Raw genomic sequence first — 24328 nt, forward strand, 5'->3', positions numbered from 1 at the left:
AGAGACTAGAGACTGACTGACTAATGGAATACAAGGTCAAGAAACAGCCCTCAAATATGTGAATATATCTTAAACTAAAGATAAGAACTTAAATCAGTAGGTAAAAGATATACTAATTTATAAAAGATGTATCTGGGGAAAAATTAGTTGAAATCTTTTTCATGTCACGCAACAGAATCACTTGTAGGTAGGGCAAATGTTAAGACACGAAGCTATTAAAGCCATTAAGAGAAAAATGGGAGAACTTAATTAATCTCAATTTATGGAGAGAGTCTTTTCAACTAGGTTTGAAAATCAGAAGCCAAAAGAAAAGACTGATAAATCTGATACTCCAGAATAAAACTGGATTCTACATGGCCTAAGATACTATAAGCAGAGTTGGGAAACACAATAAAGTGGGCAAAAAACCCACAAAAAAATATTGACTTTGTATTGGAAATTATAGACTAATTTCTCTACTAAAAAAGATTCTAGAATCAGTAAGAAAAGAATACAGAGAGAGAGAGAGAGAGAGAGAGAGAGAGAGAGAAGGAGGGAAGGAGAGACCTTTCACAAGTGAAAACGTGTTCAAGTTCAATCTGAGATATGCAAGTCAAAAGATACCCTAGGTGATGATTTTTAGACAGCAAATTGAGATGACATCAACAAGTTGGTAAGAAACTGCTAGACAGACTATGGAAACTTTCTAATTCACCTGTTGAATCAGGTGAACAGTGAAAAATTCATATGAATGTCATTTACTTGTACCAAGTACAATATTCATGACAGTTATTTAGTTTAAAATTGACAAATATTTGTTTTAAAAGGGAAAACTGTATTTTGCCTGACAGAAATAACAAACGTATTAACATATATAAATTAAAACTAAATATACATGTTACTACATACATACATAAATGCAGGAAAGTCTAGCTAGACATCTTTTCAACATCAAAGTTGATCCCTTTCATTAAACTGTATCTAAATAAGACCTTCTGCAGACCATAGAAACATCAAGAGACGAAGAAATGCACTCACTGATCAGTGGATGAACCCTGTCACCATTAAGTTCAATGCTATTATGCACAATGACCAGTTCCAGCTGAAACAGCCAGGGCAGCCTCAGCAGTACACCTATGTGCTTTTATGGCATCAGATGCAAGGAGTGCAGTTAAGGAGGGGCAGCACGACAGGCAGCACTGAGCTGGCATGCGGGGCTATAGGAACGCAGCAACTCTGCAGCTCTGGTGCTGCAGGGAGTGGAAGCAAGAGATGAGCAGTGAAGGAGCCACTCACTGCACAGCAGCGGTGAATCCTACAGCGTTTCCAGCAGAAACGCCAGTAGGTGCGGGACAAACAACGGAACGAGCAGCAGCAAAGGAAGAAACCGCGCTTCATAAAACACAAGCGACCAGTACGAGCAGTAACAGCGCGTCAGGCTTACCAGCCACTTCTCATACTCGCTAAGGGCTTGCTTGTCCTTATCTTTCTTCTCCGCTTTTTTCAGTTCTTCCTTTCTCTTCTCGTTTATCTTCTCCTTTTCCTTTTGTTTAAAAAGCGCTTCCTTTTTTTCACTCCTATGCAGGACAGAATGAAACCGTGGGAGGTTAAGGGGGACATATAACGAAGACGCCCTAATACAGCTTTGGAAATAAAGATACTGAGAAGTGCTAGTGAATTTCAGCTACAGAAATCAGGGAAAGCCCCAGGTTAACTTATCACAGTTCTCCTACTTGGCATTACCACTTCTCAAAAGCAGTTAAGCTATCTTTCTTTTTCTCAGCAACCGCTTCCTCCTCCTTCTGCTTCTTGGCTCTTTGGTACTCTCTCTCCCTCCTGCTTTTCTCTTTCAGGTACTCCATCTTTTTCTCTTTCCATTTTTCAAAAGCCTGAAAAAGTTCAGAACGATGTTCTTACCACCACTATTCTAAAACACAGAAAAGCAGAATTATTCACTACCTCTGCATTCAGCACATTTAAAACTGCTACGAAGTGTGCAAAGCCAGGACACCTGCAAGGCCTCTCCTTTCCTCACAGCACTTTCTTCCTCCGTTTTCTTTTTGGTTTTTTCCTCCAGCCTCTTCTGTGCAGCTATTTTCTTCGCCTCCTTTTCTTTCATAGCCTTCCAGGCCTCGAACGACGCCAGAGCTTCCTCTCTCTTAGCCGCTTTTTTCTATTTTGGGAAAACAGTAGGTGTATATATATGTACGTACGGACAGGTGCACAGACATTGGTACAGATCTACACATGTGTTATCTTGAATCTCACAACAGTTTTCATATATAAAAGTTACAAAGCAGATAATTTGTTCAGAATGATTTAGATCAACTGACCTATAGAAACTGTTATCCCTATTATTCATTGCATTTTAAGAAGCAGTTTTACAAAAGCACTCATCAGATATTGACCTATTTAGTATTCATCAGAAAGAAGCAACTATAGTCTCTGGAAGTGTGCTAAATGTTTTCAAAATAAACTGTAATAGGCTAAATGGTACTTTAAAATGATCAATAAAAAAATAAGGCAAGAGGGGCTGGACAGATGGCTTAGGATCTGGGTTTGGTTCCCAGCACCCATATGGTGGCTAATAACAACTATCTATAACTCCAGTTCCAGGGGATTCAATGCCCTCTTTTGACCTCCACAGACACTGCACAACATGAGTGCACTTACATACATGCAAGCAAAACACTCATACACATAAAGTGAAAACAAATAAATCAAAAACAATTTTTAATGATATCTTTATTTTGTTTTCTATGAGTATATTGCCAGCATGTATGTAAGTGCACCCATGTTGTGCAATGCCTGTGGAAGTCAAATGATGGTGTCAGATGATCCCCTGGAACTGAAGTTGGGACAGTTAGTTAGCTGTCATGTGGATGCTGGGAATTGAACCTGGGTCCTCTGCAAGAATGGTCAGTGCTCTTAGCCACTGAGCCAACTCCAGCCTGCAAAAATCAATTTTTTAAAAAAAATCAGGAACGTTAAAAGATTATAAAGGAAGGCAAATTCACAAAGTAAGGTACAGATGTTTGGCATGAACCCTGTTTTAAATTATATCAGAGCATAAAATTCCTACTACACAAATGTATACCAAATGTTGAAAATGTGTGTCACACTATAAAACAGGCAGAGGGCTGTATAGCAACTATATTATGAACTCACAACTATCTAATCTCATAACCTCCAATGTCTGACCTCTAATATCATTTAACCTTACAAGACATAAATTGCATCATGCAGGTAATGTAATTCAGAAGGAGAAGTACCAGTGGACATACACAGTGGTGCAGATCAGCACAAAGATGCTCACAGCACAGCCCCTGGAGGCCAGCTCCACAGAGAACTGACCAGCTACAGGGCTGTTCATTTTGGAAGTGCTTCCTTCTTAATCTACTGAGCATACTGTGGGCCACAGGTGGATGACAGGGAAGGAGTGAAAGCACCAGAGGGGCTGGACAGGAGGCCCACTGAAGCGAAGGGAGAATGTGGTCAGGAGCTCCGGCAGGGGTTTACATTGAAGACAGCACAGAGGAAAACTGAAGGTCAATGTCTGATGACTATGTTCTTGGCTAAGTCCTAATTGAAACCAGTCTCTAAGAGTGAATCAGGTAGTCACAGCAATATAAAGTCACAATCAGTCATGCCATATTTATCCATGCATATAAAAGTGAAATTATGTGTCTGTTTTTATGTAGAACAGCTAATAATTAGTCAAACTAAAAATATATAAAGTAAAAGGCAAATAAAAAAATCAAAAATCAATTCTTTTATACATACATTTCACCATTTAAAAAAGCAGTTAAGGGATGCGCAGTGGCTAGGTGTGGGCCTTTAATCCCAGCCTTCTGGGGGCAGAGGTAGGAGGAGCTCTGTGAGACAGGCCAGTTGGAGAGATGGCTCAGCAGTTAAGAGTGCTGTTCTTGCAGAGGACCTGGGTTCGATTTCCAGCACCCACATGGCAGTTAACAACTACCCAGAACACCAGTTCCAGGGTTTCTGACACCATCTTCTATCTTCTGACTTCCATGTGCACTGCAAAACATGGGTGCACTTACATGCATGCAAACAATACACTCATATACATGAAATAAAAACAATAGATAAAATGAAAAAAAACAGTAGATTTGGTTACATTAAATATCTAGTGACATCTTACTGACATTAAAATTGAGATGAATTTTCAGTTTTTTATTTCACAATACCTGTTCATTTTGGATCCTCAGGTTTTCACTTTCAATTCTTTTTATTCTGTGCATTTCATGTAAATACTCATTTTTCTTTTCTAACCACTCCTGTGAGAATAAGAAAAAGGTTATATCATGTCTGAAGTTGCCCAAATGAATTAGAATTCTTATCTATTTCTGAAATATTTGATTTAGAAATGTTAAAAGGAAAATATAAAATATATGTAGTTTATATAAAATAGTATTTTCTTTTTCCAATACTATTCTAACATATAAAGATCTACAAAAATCATACGTATATCATCTTTCTTGTATTGCGATATAGACCTCAAAGTTCAATGTAATGGCTAAATATATTAACATTTTACACTGAGAAGTATATGTAAAAATTTTTAAAGTATAATATGTACTATATAACAAAAAACCCACGATTTTTTTCTGTATAAGTCTAACAAAGTCTCAGTGAAGAAAAACTATAAAACCTTCTTGTTCATGAATAATACAAACTTTAAAGAGAATTCGAATAAAACACATACAGGTTTTATAACCAACTGACTTGTTATATTTCTATAAATTTTAACAGTATCTTCTCTCCCCTTAAAAACTGCTGTTTTTATGTTTCAAACAAAAAGTGGTGGCAAACAATTCAGTAAAATTCCTTAGGATTGCTCATGTACATTTAAGGAAAACCTTTTCCAATAACAGCGAACAATCGGCTATTATTTCTGACAGAGCCGCTTTATTCTTTGAGAAATAGATGGTCTTCTGGAAATGACTAATTCTTATTAAAAGATATTTTCTCTTTTACCTGATAAACAGCCGCCCTTATGTGATCTGCTTTGTCAGGTTCCAGGCTCTGTTTTCGTGAAGGTTTTTGGTCTAAGACTTTTAAAGTCCCTAAGTAGTGAGAAGAGGTAGTTGCGGATGGACTTCTCCTTATAGAACTCGGCTTCTTTAAAAATTCAGAGGTCATTAATCTGAAAAGTTTCAAATGGATCAAGATAAAGTGTTACAATTGCATTTGGCAGCAGGAAGATGTGCTAGAATACACAACTACTATACTGAAAACTTCCTTCCAAAACCAGGGGTGGTGCCTCACACCTACGATCTCAGCCCTGCGGGGGGGGGGGGGGGGGTTAAGACAGGAGGGTTAACATGAATTCAGGGCCAGTCTTGTGTGCCCAGTGAGGCTCAGGACAGCATGGACTACAACGTGGGACCCTGTGTCAAGTAAACAAAACAACATTATGACTCAATGTAAAAAAAAGTTAATGTTTTCTTAGTTCTGTTCAACATAATTTAAATCTTAAAACTTTATATTTCTCTTCTTACATATTTATGATTACAGCCTTTTAAAGAAACATGGACCACATCTCAAAGTACATGAAAATATGATACTAGTATAGTAGGTCTTAATCACTCTTTTAATATTTTATTGCATTATTCTATTACATGAAACACTCTAAATGTAAAAGTTAGAACAGGACCCACTGGTTCAGACAGGTGGCAGTTTCTGACTTCTCTTATCTTCTGGCGAACAAGGCTTACTACATGGGGCTATACTCACTCCTTTGCATACTGACTATCCCTCTAGCCAGCTAGGATGGCAGAACTGAAGTTTACAACAGATGCAGAACTGCCGACAGAGCCTAAAATAGGTGCTTATGAGTCAGCAACTTTCATCAGCAAAGCAAGGATGAAGACACATGGACTATTTTCATTGATTTATTATTATAATGACTATTACTTGTTTTTCTGAGACAGGGTATTGCTATGTAGGCCAGGCTGGCCTTAACTCACAACAATCCTGCTTCAGCCTCTTGGGTACCGGTATGATGGGTGTGTGCCACCATGTCTAGCTTAGAGTCTTTTATTTCAATTAGTCCATTTAGCCAATAGAACCTAAAGACTTTTAAGTTCAATTTTTGATGTGTTTGACAAAGACACTTAATAGAAAATGAAGTGCTGAACTTCTATATAAACTATTACCAGTTTATACATGTACTGTCTCATTAAAAACAGAAGCAGCTTTATCCCAAGAGCTGTGCAGTGACATTAGGGAAACAAACAAAAAACCCCTAGAGAGAAAATCCTGGAGAACTAAGACATTATATAAACACTGTAGTCATGGTAACAGTCAATGTTACCTTAGTCATTTTATCAATAATTTATGAAAGAACATAGCCAACTGAAGGTTTTATCATGAAGTATCTACCGCATCTCACAATGGAGTGAGCAGAAAAACCCATACCAACTCAGGAAATTTGGTTCATGCATTTTACATTAAAGTGAGTTTTGCTAGAGTGTAAGCCTACCCATGAATGATGTTGGTAACTTTTACCTGCCAGAGGCACTGGATACTCTATTGTTCGTTGACATTTTATTCTTCCTGTTTCTGTCTTCAATTGTTTTCTAGTGAACAGAAAACATATACAAAGACCACTCATCACAATTATATCAGGCTGAGGCAAAACCAGGAGGAAATCAACATTTATTTAGCATCTAGTATGTGTCAAGGACACTGCGCACTGGGCCAGGCCAGTGAACATAATGCTCTCCAGGTTCCTAAACTTCACTAGAGTCATCACATAAGCAAATGTGGCTGATGAAGGAGACAGGACTAGAGACAGTGACAGGGAGTGACTGGAGTGTGGCTGAGGGATGCTCTGGTGAAGCTGACCTGGGGAGTTCCCGAGGGCATGGTGTGAGGCTGAGAATGACGAATGGAGGCAAGTGTGAAAGTTGATGGAAATAAAGAGAAACAGGTGCTTAGACAGTGAACAGCACTAGCAAGTCCATGGTGCTGAGCTTGGTTAGCGGGGACAGGGAGGAACAGGTTCTCAGAGCAGCATCTGTGAGCTTATCATATGTTGAATATCGTTCACACAACAAGAAACCAACAAAAAAGAAAAAGCTAACAGGGGACTATTAGGTTCAAAGGTAGCAGAGATTATTCAGCAGTACATAAGAATAAAACCAAAGATCTACTCAAGGAAAGAGGTTACGACCTTACTTGCTATGCATAAAGTGTACACTCAAGTTCAAAACTGCCCTCGTATAACATCCTGTCTGCATACTACAGAAGACCCTTCCTCCTGTCAGACATAACGTTCTACTTCCCGTAGGTGGCACTGGGGGCTGGCAGAGCAGCAAGAGCATTGATGTGAGTATATCCCTAAACTGGCATCAGGGTTTTCTGCAATGTGGCTTAATGAACCTCTTAAGTTTTCATAAAAGGCTGCACTGGGTATTATGTAAGTCAGTTCTCCACCCCTAAGAATGGATAGGCCAATTTGGTGGCAATCCGCAGCTGCAACATGAAGACTAAACTCAGAGGGAGTAAGACTGAAAATGCCACACAGCACATTTATAAAAGCATGGTAGTCTGGCAGACTTTATTATAAAGACAAGTAATCCTATAAGTTGTAAATGTATTCCTGGGATTATAAAACATTCCAGATAATGGTTCTGTCAATCTACTTTTAAAAACATACAATGATAAACACTTTTTTTAAATTTTATTTTCATATTTTCATATTTTCATTTTATGTGTATGTGTGTATTGCCTGAGTGTAGGTAAGTGCATCCGTGTCATGCAATGCCCGCAGAGGACAGAAGAGGCTGTCGGATCCCCTGGAACTGGAGTTACGGACAGTTGTTAGCTGCCATGTAGGTGCTGGGATTCGAACTCGGTCTTCTGCAAGAATGGTCAGTGTTCTTAATCACTGAGCCATCTCTCCAGCCCCAATAAATACTTCTTAAAGTTTTTCCTTCCTTCACTCCCTCCCTCCTTCATTCTCCCCATCCACCTTCCTTTCCATTCCCTGTCTATCTTTGTCTCTGTTTCTGTCTCTCTCTCAAGACAGGGTCTCATGTAGCTCAGGCTGGCCTGGAACTCGCTTTGTAGCTAAGAAACTTTTAAAAAACATTTGTTAAAGTTGTTTAAATAATTTGCAAGTGATACCTTTCAGATTTCATCAACTTAACATCTCCACAGCTGTTCTAGACAGCTGCCTCCACATAATCTGATTTATAGAAACCTATATATGTATGAAGACAGTTCTGAAAGATTTAAATCATGGTAATATACCTGATAGCTTTCAGTGACCTCTGGGTTTCACTCTGCTAACTGCAAACTTTTCTTGAAGTTAAAATTCTATTAAATTAAGTAATACCTACTTAAAAATACTAGTGTCAGAAGATGAATTTTCCATGACTAACACAAAGGTTTATAAGTTGGAAGTACTTTGAAATTCTTGTTCATGTGTTAAACTGCAGTATCAATAGTATAAATTTGTAGAAGTACCTTTGCAGAGTCCGCTGCATCAGTGGGTGTTAAGACACTTGGAGACGTGGACAGCAGTGGATCAGTGGTTAAGTCATCATCTGTAAACCCAGCTTTCTCCCTTTCTTCTTCAAGGTCAGCATCAGTATCAGCTGCCATTTGACCTTCTTTGGGTTTCTCAAGTTCAGGAGTAACACAGTCTACCAAAAGTGAATTTCGTTCATTTTCCTTTGATATGAAGGAATCAGAATTTGCAGTGACTTCTCCATCAGGATCTATTTGGAGGCAGAGGAACAGTACTAAATCTTTCTTATTTGACAAAGCAGGTAAAAGGTTCATTTACTTCCTTATAAATTAGCATTTTTCTTTCTTTTTTTCCTCCTTTCTCTCTTTCTTTCTTTTGACAGGTGTCCTATAGCTTAGGTTGGCCAGAATTTGCTATGTAGCTGACCCTTGAATCCCTGAACCTCTTGCCTCTACCTCCCAAGCGGAATTATAGGCATGTGCCATGACGCCTGCCTATAGTCTTTTTTTCTTGCAAAATAAAAAAAAAGAAAATTACCCTATTAAATTTGAATATACTTGATCTACAAATGCAAAACTACTTATTTAACCTAATTATAGATTTGACAAACTCCCTAATTAGAAAACACAACATATGAATAATAAAATGAATTAGCTACTCCCAAATAAAGGCAATCAAAAAGAACACGTTAATGTGTAAATCAAGTAGCTGACATGGCAATTTCTGTTCAATTAAAGTCTACGTGTTTGGAGCTGAAACAGCAGGCTGTGAAAGTACAATGTAAAAGGCTCCACACCACCACAGGTACTAATTGTACAGGTGAGCTATGAAGACGGGGAGAGGACCACAAATTCATGCAAATCGCCTTACGCAGATTCCAGCCAGGCTCAAAGCAGTTTCATCCCTTCCTGATGCCTCTCAGGCCAAAGGGCCACCAAGGCCAGATCTACTGCTACATGCTCAGGCTCCTCAGGACAGGCTCAGACTATGCCTAAGAAGATTCAGTTTTGCTTTCATGGAATTGTTTTTATTACTCTAACTCTATCACACTTTGAAATGTCTAGCAGAAAGAAATCAGTGGTCTCTGTGTAATCATTAATTTTGATTCCTAACAAGATCTTCCTCCCAGTCACTGTGAAGTCTTCCTTCTCCTGCTTTCACTGTGGCCCTGTTCAGAAGTTGTTTGGTAGTAACTAAGTTAAAAATCACTTCATCATTACATATTTTCACATTTGAAAAGTATCCATGACTCAATCTGCTACTGGAAGTTTTGGAGCTGTGAATCATTCAATTCAGCAAGAAGAACAAATGCTTAGAAGCCAAAGATTCAAACTATGTCTCCATCACTGACTTCAATATGTTTGCCAATAACTACACTTCAGAGTTTTTGTTTGTTTTTATCTGTAAAATGACAAAGACTACACTACACAGTAAGCACTTAAATGTTAGTTAAGCACCCCAGTCCTAGAATCAGTGCTTCCTTTTAATTCTGTTAAGCTATGGGTGTTACAAAACAAAGAATAGAAACTCTATTAACAGCCTATACCTCACATTTACTACGTTTCCCACAGTACTGTCTGCGAAATTAATTCTTTTAATTCTCACAAACACCTCCATGAGATAGATTACTCAACAATATGCATTTTAAAGATAATTCACAGGTGTAGAGAGGTTTGCTACTCTGTCCATGTGTCTAGGTTTGGATAAAAAAAAAAAAAATCTATGCAACCAGGGGCTGGAGAGATGGTTCTGCAGTTATGAGCACTGGCTGCTCTTGCAGAGGACCTGGGTTTGGATCTGAGCACTGATGTGATGGCTAACAATAGTCCGTAACACCAGTTCCAAGGGATCCAACTGGCACTGCATGGAATGGGTGCTTGTATACACATGCAGACAATATACTCATATACATTAAAAAAAAAGATTTTAAAAAGTCTATGCAACTATTATACTGTGGTATATGCACTATTAAAGCATCCATTACATAATATTGCTTCACCATAAGTGATGTCCTGGGGACCACAACAACCTTTTTGAGAGAGTTACTGATATATATTGAGAAAAGAGAGGTACTGAGAAATTCACTTCTGTGTTCTAGCATCACATTAGCAATTATATAGTCGGGACTCCCACATGGCAGCTAACAACTATCCATAACTCCAGTAAGAAGAAAAAGAAAAAAAATCAGACAAAAACAAATGGATATTTTCCTTTAAAAATGAAAAACACAATTTCTCTTACCAATAGGGTTCTAAGCAATATAAAATTCACAAATAAGATACAGTAATGAGATACCTACCTTTTATGGATGATTTGTCCCTAGATTCTGCTGAGAAGCAATTTCCAAGACTTTCTTTGAGGAATGATGAGGTCAGACTTGGTAACAATGAATCCTATTTTTTAAAAGAGTATTTAATATAAAGGTTAGAAATTAAAATATCTTGAATAGAATTATCAAAACTACCTTGTACTTGAAATTGACATTATTAGAGGGTTGCCACTGAAAAAAATCAAAGCACTGTCACCGGAAGTCAACATTTTGCATTTTCAAGCTTTGATACCTTAGCCATTAGAAGGGGTCAGTAAAGGAGTTATTTTAGTTCTTTAACCATCACTTTCCTTAATTTTCTAAACCCTTCCTTGCTGCCCTAAATCTCTTAAAATGTCTAAGGCAAAGATTTCATTTTGATTTTTATTTCTCCAAATTCGATTTTTCTTTTCTTTTGTTTTCTTTCTTTTTTTCTTTGTTGTTTTATGTGCTTTTGTTTGAGACAGGGTCTCCCTGCAATATCAGCTGGAAATTGCTTGTAGACCAGGCTGGCCTCAATCTCACAGAGATCCACCTGCCTCTGCCTCCCAAGTGCTGGGATTAAAGGTGTGTGTCACCATACCTGGCCTAGTTCTGTTTTCAAAGAAAGGAGAGAGAAGATGATCATAAGTGAAAGCCTTTAGTTTCAAACAAATATTACTAACTGTTGGATAAATTCATCCTCCTAGGAAAAGAGGGGGTGGATCTAGAGACCCACAGAGAAGTGGAGTACACTGGGAAAAAGGAGGACGAGTTGGCGACATTTTTGGGAGCAGGAAACAGGAGGCGGGTGGACCCCATGGAGTCCTGGGAACCTTGGGAGGACCCTGTGGACCCCACACAGAACTCTGCGGGGTGACCTGGCATGTGCAGATGCAAGATGAGGAAGAAGGTGGTTGAAAGTGATCGGGAAAGGTGGGCCGCTATGCAGCGGCGTGGCGTGGGGTGGGGGTCCGTTTCTCTGTAAGTCATCCCCTCACTCTCTACCATAAAAGACCATTCAAACCCAAACTGAAAATGTCTTATGTTGGGAGGGTGCACGCGGAGCCTCCCAAGAAGGGAAAAGGGAAGAAAATTTAGTGCGACAATTGGCGTAGTCCGGTGGACAAATGAACCTGCAGGAGTCCAGGAAAAACATGGGGATGTGGGCCTGGGAAAGTGGTGCAATTACAGCAATGTCTGGTGAGCTGACTGAAAGGGAGCCAGGTTCATATTCTCAAATCCAGAAGGGCAGAGATGGGAGCCACAGGAGTCCTGTGAGTTAACAACAACATCTCCGGGAGAAGCTGGAGAGAACCCAGGGGAGAGAGGGGCCAAACCCCATAGGCTTAAGGGGGCTATCTATGCTTGCACGCATCATGCAATGGATCATGCACTATATAATTAGAATGAAGTAGGCCACGCAGATGCAGGGGGAATCAAAAGGAAAAACCCCGGGGCCACAGCTATGTTGTAAATATGGGGAAATGGCTCAGATGCTAAAAAAATGGAGTCTGCCTCTATGTGGATTTGAAAGCTTAAGGATTATAGAGAGCCTGGAAAAAATCTTACAGACAAGAGAGGAACCCAGAGAGGAGATGTGGCCACTTCTCATAATAAAAGATTTGCCCAAGTCAGTGGAAGTGGAAAAGGCCAGGGAGGTCCTGGCAGATCCAGTTTCTACCTCAGAGCTTGAGAGAGAGGAAAAAAAACGACATTTTAACTTGTCTAAGGGCCAAGGACTCAGGAAAAAAGACAGACAGTAGTGAAAAAAGAAAGGACCTAAAAATAAGAGCAGCTAAAGCTGTTTCTCAGATTCAAACTTTGACACAAACAGAGGAAAAAGCTAATGGTACTGTAGCTAGAAAATATTCTGCACTGGGGCTGTTAAAACTACAAAAGACACACAAGCAATCAAAGAGCCCCTCACCACGTGGCTTCTGAGAGTATGGGACATGGGAGCAAATACTGTCAGTCTAAGTCCTTCAGAAGCTTCACAGCTGCGTTATATAACCACCCATCCGTCCTTGGGACATAGGCTGTCCACCCTAGGCCAATGCAGGGGGAAGCAATCCTTAATGGGATGGCTGGTGGAAGGCATTAAAGATACATGGTCATCACCAATGGAAGCTACCATAATTAAAAGGGGCTGGAGGACTATAAAGGAGGAAGAGGCATTACTCAGAGAACTAGGTATGAGAAAAGCAATATATGATGTCCAGTTCACTGGGCCAGGTAAAACTGTGTTCACCAGAGATATGAAAGAAAGCTTAATTCAACTGGGACTGTGAGAATGGTATAGAGCTTTAATGGTTTTGCTAAGCCCTTTAATGGGACAGGATCTTTGTAAAGTGAGAGAGGCTTTAGCAAATATAAGTGATTGACCAGCATGTAAAATGTGTCTACAGAATAACAGAACACCTTACAAGAGATATAAAAAGATCAAATAAAAGAAATGGTCCGTTTGGGTTACTTGAAGACAAGTGGGGCAAGATTTATGTTGAGCCCAAATCCCCAAAGAGAAAGCCAAATTTGGTACTAAGGAGTTTCTAGAAGGCTTTAAAACTGAAAGAACAGTTTACAAAAGGCATTCAAAGGACAAAAACTGTCCCAGGGGTGGTTAAGGATCCCCAAAGCTTAAATAAGGTACATTTCTCTCCTGAGAAAGGCTATCCTAGGGGTGGAGGCAGTTTTTCCCACCAGGGTTTCCCCCAGCAGCCAGGTATGGTCAATGGAGAGACAACAGATATTGCTACAGTCAGGAGGCAGACTCAGGGCCTGACTGACTCAGGAAACCAAAAGGTGCAGTGGGGACAAGGGAAACCACCTGTCTCCTTAGCCTGGTGCAGGGTCAGACAACTAGAGCCAGCACCTGTAAGTGTATTAAGTCTAAAAGAATACAAAGAGACTCCATGTAAAATCCCCAGAATGTGGAATGACTCCAAAGGAATAAGTAAAGATAGTAAAGAACTAACCAAATTAATGCCTCTTACCCATGCTATGGTACCTAACAAAGATCTATGGAGAAAGCAATTAATATGAATGGATAAAACCTTTCCATGTTATGTGAGACCTTGTCTATGATTATGATGTTACCCTTTGAGTGTTTTACAAATGTGAAACACATGTGAAAGATACCTGAAGAAGCAAAGGTCAGCTATAGCTATAAGATTCTTGGGAGTTTTATGGTTGGTTAAGATAAAAACAGAAGCTCCCAACACTATACAACTATTAAGAAAAACTACAGTACCAGGGGTGGGTTTCCCCCCTATGAGCTGTTGGTCAGAGAGAGATCCTTAGAGGTCCTCAAATTCACCAAGGCTATTGCCACTAATGTCGATTGTACACTAGAAAGGTCGGTAAGGCCATGTTGCTGAAGACACTGCATAATGTGAGCAAGGGAGAAGAAGAGATGGAGCTGAGACTAAGCTAAAAACACCATGCCAATGGATGGATGGATGGCTTTTATAGTGCCAGAAGGCACTATGCATATCACTGGGGAAGAAAGGATCCCCTATGATTCTATTCAACAATGGACCCTGTGTGCTGTACACTATGGACATGCCAAGCAACACCCTCTAGTGCCATAATGGCTTGACTAACATATGTACAACTGACACATTTCTAATTGGTAAGTCATCCCCTCGCTTCCTACCATAAAAGACCATGCAAACCCAAACTAAAAATGTCTTATATTAGTCTGTGAACCTTGGGGCCCTGGGAGGGTACGTGCAGAGCTTCCTAAGAAGGGAAAAGGGAAGAAAATTTAGTGCGACACTAGCTGTGCCAACAAAAGCCATTTATAAAGACAAGGAGATAGCTACTTCCAAGTATTTTATATGGGAAAGCACATGGATTTCAAAAACTTGAATTTTTGTCAAAATTCTGAAGATTATATATCAAATAAGTATGCTTGTCTCTATAATAAACATTTTTACAGAATAATATTCTAGCCTATAAATTAATGGTACTATAATATAAGAAGTTTAATTTTGTTGCAAAAATATCCCAGTTTTCAATATTATTTATAAAGGAAATTTATATGCCAAATCAATGGCTAGAAAACACTGGAAAATGGTAGAACAACTATTTTTCTTGACAAAGTCTGTCAGACAGAGATTGCCTTGACAAAGTTTTACTAGAGATTTTCAAGAAACATCTCTTTAACTAAGGTCTTCCCTAATCTGTCTGGTCCCAGTAGTAGAAGACAACTTACTCAGGTGGCCTGAGTGAGGAATAGAAGGTACATGTTAGGATGGGAAGATCAGCCGTATGTCTGGGGAAGAGCACAGAGTGCAGCAGCCACAGCACCTGCAGAGGAACTCACCGAAACCCTTGGCTCATGTACGTACACGTGGCATAAAGACACTCTCAGGGGGTTCAGTGACAACAGAGACACTAGAAAATGAAAGAACTACACAGAAGAGGGGAAGGAAAACTTGTAAGAGCCAGGGAGGAGATGCATGACCATATGGAAACAGAGTCCTACAAGCTCCTGGGACCCTGCTCATATGATTCTCTGGCAATGCTGTCAGCATACACAAGTCCTATGCAAACTCAGGGAGACAAAAATCCAGCAAGGAACTGGGGAAATGAGCAGCAGACCCTAATCTTAGCTGAAGAAATACTGGCAACTGAGTACTGCTAGATAAGGAAGAGCTGATCTTCCTAAAACAAGGGAAGATAGGCTGACTAGACCTCAGTGGATGGACTTGCACTGGGGAGTGTCTAGGGACACTGACTTGACACAGTGGGCCTTAACACGGAGGACAGAGTATATGGGCTCCAGCGGGGGGACTGTAGGAGGGTGCTGGTGGGGATGGGGAGTATAAAGATGATTACCATTGTTTGAGATATTCTGTATGAAATACACAAAAAATAACTAAAAACAAATTCAAAATGTATTTAAGAAATGGTAATGAAAATAATAAACATCAAAACAATCAGGACTGCTGGAGCAGCATAGAGAAGGAAATACATAATATTGATGGTCTTCACAGACAAGACAAAAGGCTAGAAGTCTCTGAGAACACTTTGAAATTTAAATATATTCACATTAGGGGCTGGCGGGATGGCTCAGTGGTTAAGAGCACTGGTTGCTCTTGCAGAAGACCCGGGTTTGAATCCCAGTACCCACATGGCAGCTAACAACTGTCTGTAACTCCAGTCCCAGGGGATCCAACAGCCTCTTCTGACCTCCACAGGCATTGCATGACACGGATGCACTTACCTACATGCAGGCAATACACGCATACACATAAAATAAAATTAATAAATAAAAAATTTTTAAAAAGTTTAAATATATTTACATTAAACCCAAAGAAAGTTTAAATAGTAGAAACCGAAAAATTAAGAGAAATTGGAAACAGAAAATTAACAGTGCCAAAGTTCGTTCTTTGAAAGAACTAATAAAATTAAGCAACGTCTATCAAAATTAAATTAGATAGAAAATACAAATTATATATTAGAAATCAAAGCTGGAAACTCATAATACTATGGTCATCAAAAGAGTGAGAAGCATCACGAACAGCTATGTTTGTGAATTAGCATCACAGATGATATGGATGAATTTCTTGGTAAGCACTAATTATTAAACTGGTAAAATGAATGTCAAAGTAACTATAAGGAAAGAAAAAGCAGGGGTGGGCACCGTGGCCCAGCAGGTAAAGGGCTTGCCATGCAAGCCTGATGACTGGAGTTTACTCCCAAGCACTCCTGTAAAGGTAGAAGGACAGAATTGACTCCTCTCCTCTGACTGAGCAAGCCATGTCGGGTGAGCGTGCATGCATGCCTGCGTGCGTGCACTCAGACAAAATGAATGAATGAATAAATGAGTAAAATGCAAAACAGTATAAAAATAAAAAAGAAAACCCACATTAATGTCACAGACCTTTCCACAAAGAAGATTCCAGGCCTGGGACATTTTACTGGTAAACCTTCTAATTTAAGAGAAAAAAATATTAACTTTGTGTTTCATAACAAACTTTTAGCAAATAAAGAGAAAACATGCACACAGACACAATAAATACATAAATAAAATCATCTGACCCTCAAGCCTGATCATAACATTACAAAAAAAAAATTAGTAATAGCCTTTACACTATGTAAGTCGGAGGCTTAACAAATTAGTAACAAATTAAATCCCACAAAAAATACGATGCCTCGATCAACCAGTTTGTTCCAGGACTGTGTGTGATTAATGCAAACATTATCCATACACACAGGTGAGCAAACAGAGGAAAGGAGGAGGTGAGAATGCACTGAGGAAGCAAATGCCCCCATTCTCATCCCCTTGGTATCTGGTGTGACATCTGCACGACTGAGGCAGAGGGGGAGGTGGACCATCAAGTGAGAGCTTACATAAAGATGAAGAGGTCTGAGCAATACAGTCGGAACTGAGCAGTGAGGAGAAAAAGGCTACATACCAGTGAAAGAGGGTTTGGTAAAACTACATAGGAGATCCCCAAGAAGGTGACCTTAGAGTCAGAGCACAGCCAGGAAGTCTTACAGTGACCAATAAGGAACATTCAACTGTTAAAAACAGAGTCACAGTATCCAACAGAAGAATAACAGTTCTACATTATGGGCTGTGTCACAGACATTATGTGAACGTGATCTTAAGACCTAGCCGTATAAACATACTTCACAACTTACAAGTTCAACACCAAACACGAAGGCTGGGATGATGAGCAAGAGGACATGAACACAGGAAAGTAGGCTGGAAGAGAAGACCAACGAATGCACTGCTATGAGCCAGTGGCGTCATAGGCAGATACATCTTATTAAATTTCTGTCACAGAATGATGCTGCTTGAAAAAAATTTAGGAATGCACACATTTTCAGTCAAGGGACAGGATAATTTTAGAAAACAGCACTTACAGCTAAGAATCTATACCTGTTGAAATGATGATGTCCTTCCAAATTCAGGTCCATTCAGAACACTTTATTTGGAAATAAAGTATTTGCAGATGTAATTTCTGGCTAGCATGAACACATATTGGCCCCAACTATGATAGTGCTTGCTTTAAGAAAGAAGAGAGAGATGGGCACAAAGCATAAATAGGAAGGCGGCCATGAGGGGATGAAGGCAGGGTGGTGTGATGTTCTACGCCAGGGAAGGTCAGGAGCTGCTGGCAACTACCAGAAGGTAGAAGAGACAAGGAAAGGGCCCCCTGTAGGGGCTTTGGATTGGCTTGATGACTACCAGAGCAATTTTCCATTGCTTTAAGTCTTCCAGCTTGTGTCAATTTGTTACAGCACTCACAGGAAACCAATATATATTCAATGGAGCAGATAATTGTATTAAATATACAATAATTGTGTGAGCTTCTTTTTTTGATTTTTCAGAACAAATTAAGAACTAGCAGAGAGGAGCCACACAGTTATATCAAAACTGTGAGCTCTAAACAAGACTCAGTAGCCTACTGCACTCCTAGCACTTGGGGTCTGAATTAGAGGGAGAAATCCATGGAGTAGGAAAGGGTGCCAAGGTCTGTCTGACCACCTCCTGAGAGCAGGTCCTTACACAGCAGTCCTGCAGATGGGTGAAAAGGAAAAGAAGGAACTTGGCCAGGCAGTGTGTAGTTCATCCTCTGGGATCTTCCCATATGGGTCATAGAAGAATGTTTGTGGTGTTACAATGTGTTGTGGTTTGAATGAGAATGTCTCCCATAGGCTAAAATTATTCGGACACTTGGTCTCCAGTCACAGGTATTGTTTTGGGATTGTTTTTCCTCCTTGTTGGAGGAAGCACGTCACTCAGGTAGGCTTTGAAAGTTCTTAAACCTTGCTACATTTCCAGGTGCTCTCTGTTTCCTGTGCCTGCTAGGAGATGGGACAGCCTGCCTTTCTGCTCCAGCCACCTCTGCTGCCATGTCTCCCTCACCATTCTGGACTCTTACCCCTTTGGAAGCCTAAGGCAAATAAACTCTTCCTTTTATACGTTCCCTTGTTCATGGTGTCTTATCACAGCAACATGAAAGTAGTTAATACACTATACCAGCATTGTAATTACTTGACAAAAAGATTGATTCTTAAATTTAGTTTTTAATAGTCCCAAACTCAGAGGACACTTGTTGCCCTAGGTATCTCTTAGAACCCTCTGTCTCTTAGAACTGTGCTACAGGAACTGTCTTTGGAACTGTTTCTGGAACTGTGTCCTCAAGTCAGGCCCTATCCATAATTTTATTCAAAACAGTATCTCCAGCTTCAGTGGGAAAGTACAAGCTTGGCTTCACTATAATCTTACCAGACCATCTGGCCTTTCCATCCCTAGTTCTAGACTATCTCATTCATCCAAGGTCAATCATCCATCCCAGTCTTAACTGTGTGCCACAGAGATGGTTGCACTGCCTTTCAGTGCTTTGATATGTTAATTCTCAGCATACCAACATTCTTACACTCATTATTTTTGGGGTGGAGTACCAAACTGAGGTTGCCAAGGAAAGGAGATCAGGTGCCCAGGTCACAAGACATAGACCATAGGATTTTGCTGGGGTTAATTAAAAGTCATTCAGACTCTGTCCATTAATAGAAGTCATTCTTACAAATGTTCTTTCTGAACTTTCCTAAGACACAAGCTGGAGAAATATAAAGTGAGGGGACAGATGTTTTCCCTCAGTGATGACACATCACTCGCCTATGGAAACCTGGAAAATGCTATCAACTCTTAAAGACAGAACAGTGCCTTACACACATCTCTGTGTAAATCCAGTCAAACGAATGAAAAGAACCGAACTGGCCTGAGTCACAATTACATAAGCAAAGAAAATACTATAAATTATTATAATTCAAGATAGGCAGTACTATATAAACCAGAAGAGCAAAATTATTTCAATATTGCTTTCTCTAAAACATTTTATTATAATTGGTATGTTGTAACTTAGTTGATACTGTTTTCTTCTTCCCTAGGTGTATATAAAATAATATTACATCTTACAGTTGAGAGAGTGTTGGGCTTAGTAAAAGGGTATAATAAAAAATTGAAATTTCTTTACCAATTGCAAAAGAAAATGCAAGACACATATGTATATGTCAACACAAACAGACACAGACACACACATGCATAGACAGAAATGCTTTCTCTCTTTCTCTCTAATCTGCAGGTGCAAAGGTCTGGCTCAAGAACATATTCAACAGTTCAGCACTACACCAACCTCAAGATAAAGGTTTGCAGGGCGTGCTTTTTCCTCGGCTTCTGACTCTGTGCCATTCTGCCTTGGAAGGGAAGAAGGTGCAGAAGCTGGGTCTCCACTTGGGGCTGGGTCTTCATCATCGCCCAGTCCATCTGTGTGGCTGCTCTTTTTTAACATGCTCCTTGGCCGAGGCAATGGCTTCAAGTGGCTGTCTGCATCAAGACTGCTGCTGCTTTCTGCTGGAAATAAAATATTTTAAGGTTTCCAACAAAAACCAAACACAGCTTCAACTAACCCTCCAGAAGAGGACACACCTCCCTCCAGTGCATGGTGCCTGGAGAGCCCGGGTGAGCTCAAAGCCTTTCTTCACAGCATTAATAAGGCACAGGTAAGTAGAGTTCAGAATTAAAACCCAGAAGGTGCTGCCAGGCTGAGTGTAACTAGTATAGTTCAGTGTTATGAAGGGAGACTCTTCAATCTTAAGAACTCTTGAACAGTATTCAAAACATTCAAATTTAAAACACCCCATTCATGGTATGCTTTTAGCTCCCAAAACATTGACAGAAAGATTTTTTTATTTGTGTACTTTCTGTCTAAATTTTAGCTATAACATATATATTTTTTCACCCATGTTCTAACCAATGCATTCTTCAAAAACTTCAAAACTGAACTAGTTAACACCTACCTTCTCTGTGCCTACGTATAGAGGTTATGAATGTTGTAAGAAGATTCTATAGCCATGTCAACCTGATGTTACATGAGTTCTGTTGCTAGTTTTAGCTATTTATAAACTCTGGTGAAATGCTCTCCCCAAAATTTAAGAGCCTGCCTAGAATACTTCACTGCCCTGCCCCCATGTCAAAGCAGTATATAAGATTCTCCATTATAAAAATTTTCTCTCAGCAGATCTGGCTTTGGTAGAGTAAGGCTGAGATCCCAGCAGACAGCCTGGGAGGGTGGGTTCCCACCTCCATCGGTGTAGTGGCTGTCATCTCAGCAGATCACCAGAGAGTGCAGGGTTTTGGCCTCCCTCTGGCATAGGGGCTGAGAATGAAGGGGACTGCTGAGAGGGCCAAGATCTTGCCTCCATGTGGTGATAACTGTTATGCAATTTGGGAGTATTTTAGATAGACCCAAGGAAGGGGTAATCCAATTGCCTCACCCTGCGTCCCTGTTCAGCATGTAAGAAGCCAGAACTGTCTGTGTCCTGATTCCCTATCTGCAACTTGGGTAACCTCTTCAGAGGATGGTGTGATAAGAACAGGAGGTAGGAACTGGCTAGGCAGTTAGGGTAAAAAGACCCCAAAGAAAAGTAGCCAGTTTCTTGGCTAAAAGTCACAATGTCCTTGGGCCTCTTAGCAATATACTCTGTTCCGAAGGCCAAAAATATCAAAAGTATTTGGGAGATTTTATCTAATCCTTAAAAGATTTTAGGGTTACCTCTTCAAAGTGGGGAAAGTTAGCATAGCCAAAAGCCTCATAAAAAAATAAACAAAAGAAGAAAGGTAAAAAAAAAAGAAAGAAAGAAAAGAGTAAATGAAGTTATCAGAAAAAAGTGATAAAGTGATGGGGAGATATTGGAGGAGGTAGAGGGGAGGGAGTGGGCATGGATTTGATCAAAACACCTTGCATGCTTATATGCCTATATGAAAATTTCAATAAATTACTTTGAAAAAAAAGAAAGAAAGAAAAAGGGAGGCCAGTTCTCTGGCCTTTTAGAATCATTCTGGCAACAAATTATGTGCTGCCCTTGTGAGAGCTCAAATGCCACTGTTCCACCATAGCTCTTTAACATTTCTGTTTAAAGATTTGACACCTTGGCAAGCATAGATGGCAAGCCCTTAGAGCTTGATGTAAACAATTGATAAATAAGTACACGATTGGTAACAATCAGTTACACATGCAATCATGCGTGAGTCACCTGCCCAGTGAAAGATGCTAAAGACAAGAGTTTTTGCACCTGCCTCAGAAGGAAAGTGAGGTTTAGTGGGAAGGTTTATTTCTCAAAGACTGGGTCTGAACATTTTAACATTATGGGCTGGGGGGGGGGCTGGAGAGATTGCTCAATGATTAAGGGCACCGTGTAATTTTGCAGAGAATCCAGGTTCGATTCCCAGCACCTACATGGTGTACTGACCAAACTGACTCCATTTTGGATAAAGTAGCCATCTTAGAAGCTTAGCCATAGTGTATATCTAGGTCAAGAATTGTTTTTAAGAAACTCTGACCCCTTTCCCCCTTACCTCTCAGGAGAATTCTGCTGCAGTTGTTTGCTTTCTAGACATATAGAAAATAAAATTGTTATGACATGACTAACTGCTAATTTTGGCTTCTGTAACTTGCTTGTTTTGCTATTTTAGGGCACCTTGACATGTAGACCGTGAACACCAAGAACACCCCCTGTTATTTGGGGACCACCTCGTCAACATTCCTTTTGTGCTTTAAAAAGTCCCCTTTCCCTCCCCCTCCCCACTGCAGCACTCCAACCCAATACAGAAACTGTAGTCCAAGCTAGCTTGAATAAGTTTTTATCCCGAAAAAAAAAAATAAAACCAAAACTTCTCTCATTTATTCCACCATCTTCCTCCCCACTGTTAACTCCTTATCCGTTTCCAAATGACACCTACAAATTGTCAATACATCATACCATTTCTCTCCACAGAGTCTTTGGGGCTCTAATTCTAATGCAAGGAAAGCACAGTGCCCTTTGAACATCACAAAGATGCTCCTGGTCCTGGCACTGGCTATCTGTGCTGATTGTCTCCTGGCACTTACAATGTGGAACATGTTCCTGGGATGCTGGGATGACAGTAAGTAGGCACAGGTCCCTACTCCCCACCGAACCTCTCTCCAAGCCACTCCATGTGCCCAGAACATCCATCCACTCCCTGATTTTCTTCCTGACACATGTGTGGCTTTGGAATCTCAGCTTCAATAAAATACTATGTAATGCCTGAAAAGAAAGTATCAAGTCAATTTTATTTTCCTAAGAAGGTATTGAGTCAATTTTTATTCTATCGTGGTGCTAAATCTTATCATGAAAGCTGTCCTCTTAAAACTTTCATGTGCACACTACAGTACAGATCTCTAGAACTTTGCTTTGCAGAACAGGTATTTTACACTGCTGAAGAGCAATCCCCATTCTCTGCTCCCTCCAACACCTGGAGACCACCATGCTACTCTCTATTCTGACTACTCTGGATATCTCATTCTTCAGTCTTAGCTCTGACACTTCTCCATAAACTTCCTGATATGGCTTAACTTCGGTGGCTTTCCCTCAAGTGCCTGAGGAACCGGAGATGATATCTCAAGTTCAGCAGAGGGCCTGACACATCAGTGACCATGAACAGCTGCAGTGATGGCTTCTGACATTTCTCTTCATTGGCCTGTCAATCACTACTGCATTGTTTGAAAAGTTTCCTCCTAATGTCATTGCTGTGAGTCTGGCAGGTTAACAAGTACCTCCACCCAGTGAGATGCATTGACCCATCACGATGCACCCTTGCCCCATCATCACCATTACTTGCTTATCTCAGAAACTTGTCCATAGTTAATGGTCCCAGGTCAGGTAAGTGCCCTGATACTTTTCCATTTGGAGTCAGGATATACTCATGGGGCTAAAACAATGTGATTTGTGGACAGGTAGCAGACTTCTTTCATGTTATATGACTGCTTGAGAAAAAGGGACCGAAGGATAGAAAATGAGGTCCAAGAGATGGCATCGTAGACAGAGGAAAAAAATCAATGAGGGTCATGGAGCTGTGGAGGACAGCGAAGAAAGAATCCAAATGACCGCCTAGAAGCACTGAGTCTGCAAGATTTAATCACACACAAAGAGAGACCTGATATTCAGTCATGAAGGCTACAATCCCCTTCTTTCCACTTGTTTGAGTTTGATCCTTGCCAAGAGTCCTGACTAAACTATGATTATTTCTCACTGCTACTGCTTCGTTTTCATAACCATCATTGTCACCTTCATCTTTATCTCATTAAGTCGTCTTTCTTGATTCTTCAGGCATCCACTTTCCTCCACTCTTACCTTACTTTTTGTAGACGTTCCTACTAAACTGCAAAGTCTTGGGTGGTTTATACTAAGTTGTTTCAATGTTATATTATTATTTATAATCACAGTGCTGATAACATGATAAAAACCAATGTATTCATAATATACATTATACATAAATAAAATAACCTGCATATGAGCAAATGCTTACTAATGCTACCTAATTCATTGTGTACTCTTCTGACACTTCAAGCATGTAAACTCATTTAATTCTCTGAAACTCCTGAGCACTGAGCCACCTAGAGACGTTTCAACTATTTTCTCCATTTTACAGATTAATAAAGTGAGGATCTATGTTGAATTATGTCATCTAGTAAACTATAGATCTAAGACTGATACAGAAACAACACTCTGTCTGTAGTTAT

The 24328-nt window shown here is 40.0% G+C and overlaps 1 protein-coding gene across 2 annotated transcripts in view; it reads right to left on the reverse strand.

The window, feature by feature from the left end:
* The window catches only part of Map9 (microtubule associated protein 9), a 39947-nt gene that overhangs the window by 9854 nt on the left and 5765 nt on the right, over positions 1–24328 (reverse strand). Inside the window, exons 5-13 of one of the 2 annotated variants that reach the window (XM_008854295.3) lie at positions 19922–20136; positions 10779–10872; positions 8476–8729; positions 6511–6581; positions 4978–5146; positions 4188–4277; positions 1991–2152; positions 1723–1868; positions 1424–1556 (exon numbers count right to left, since the gene is read on the reverse strand). In XM_008854295.3, the coding sequence (XP_008852517.1) occupies positions 1424–1556; positions 1723–1868; positions 1991–2152; positions 4188–4277; positions 4978–5146; positions 6511–6581; positions 8476–8729; positions 10779–10872; positions 19922–20136 (1334 nt within the window). Of the gene's footprint in view, positions 1–1423; positions 1557–1722; positions 1869–1990; positions 2153–4187; positions 4278–4977; positions 5147–6510; positions 6582–8475; positions 8730–10778; positions 10873–19921; positions 20140–24328 lie in introns of both variants that reach the window. The other variant, XM_008854294.3, reaches the window with a different exon arrangement.

The sequence above is a fragment of the Nannospalax galili genome, unplaced genomic scaffold (genome assembly GCF_000622305.1).
Source record: "Nannospalax galili isolate Female #2095 unplaced genomic scaffold, S.galili_v1.0 scaffold305, whole genome shotgun sequence".
Classification (NCBI taxonomy): domain Eukaryota; kingdom Metazoa; phylum Chordata; class Mammalia; order Rodentia; family Spalacidae; genus Nannospalax; species Nannospalax galili.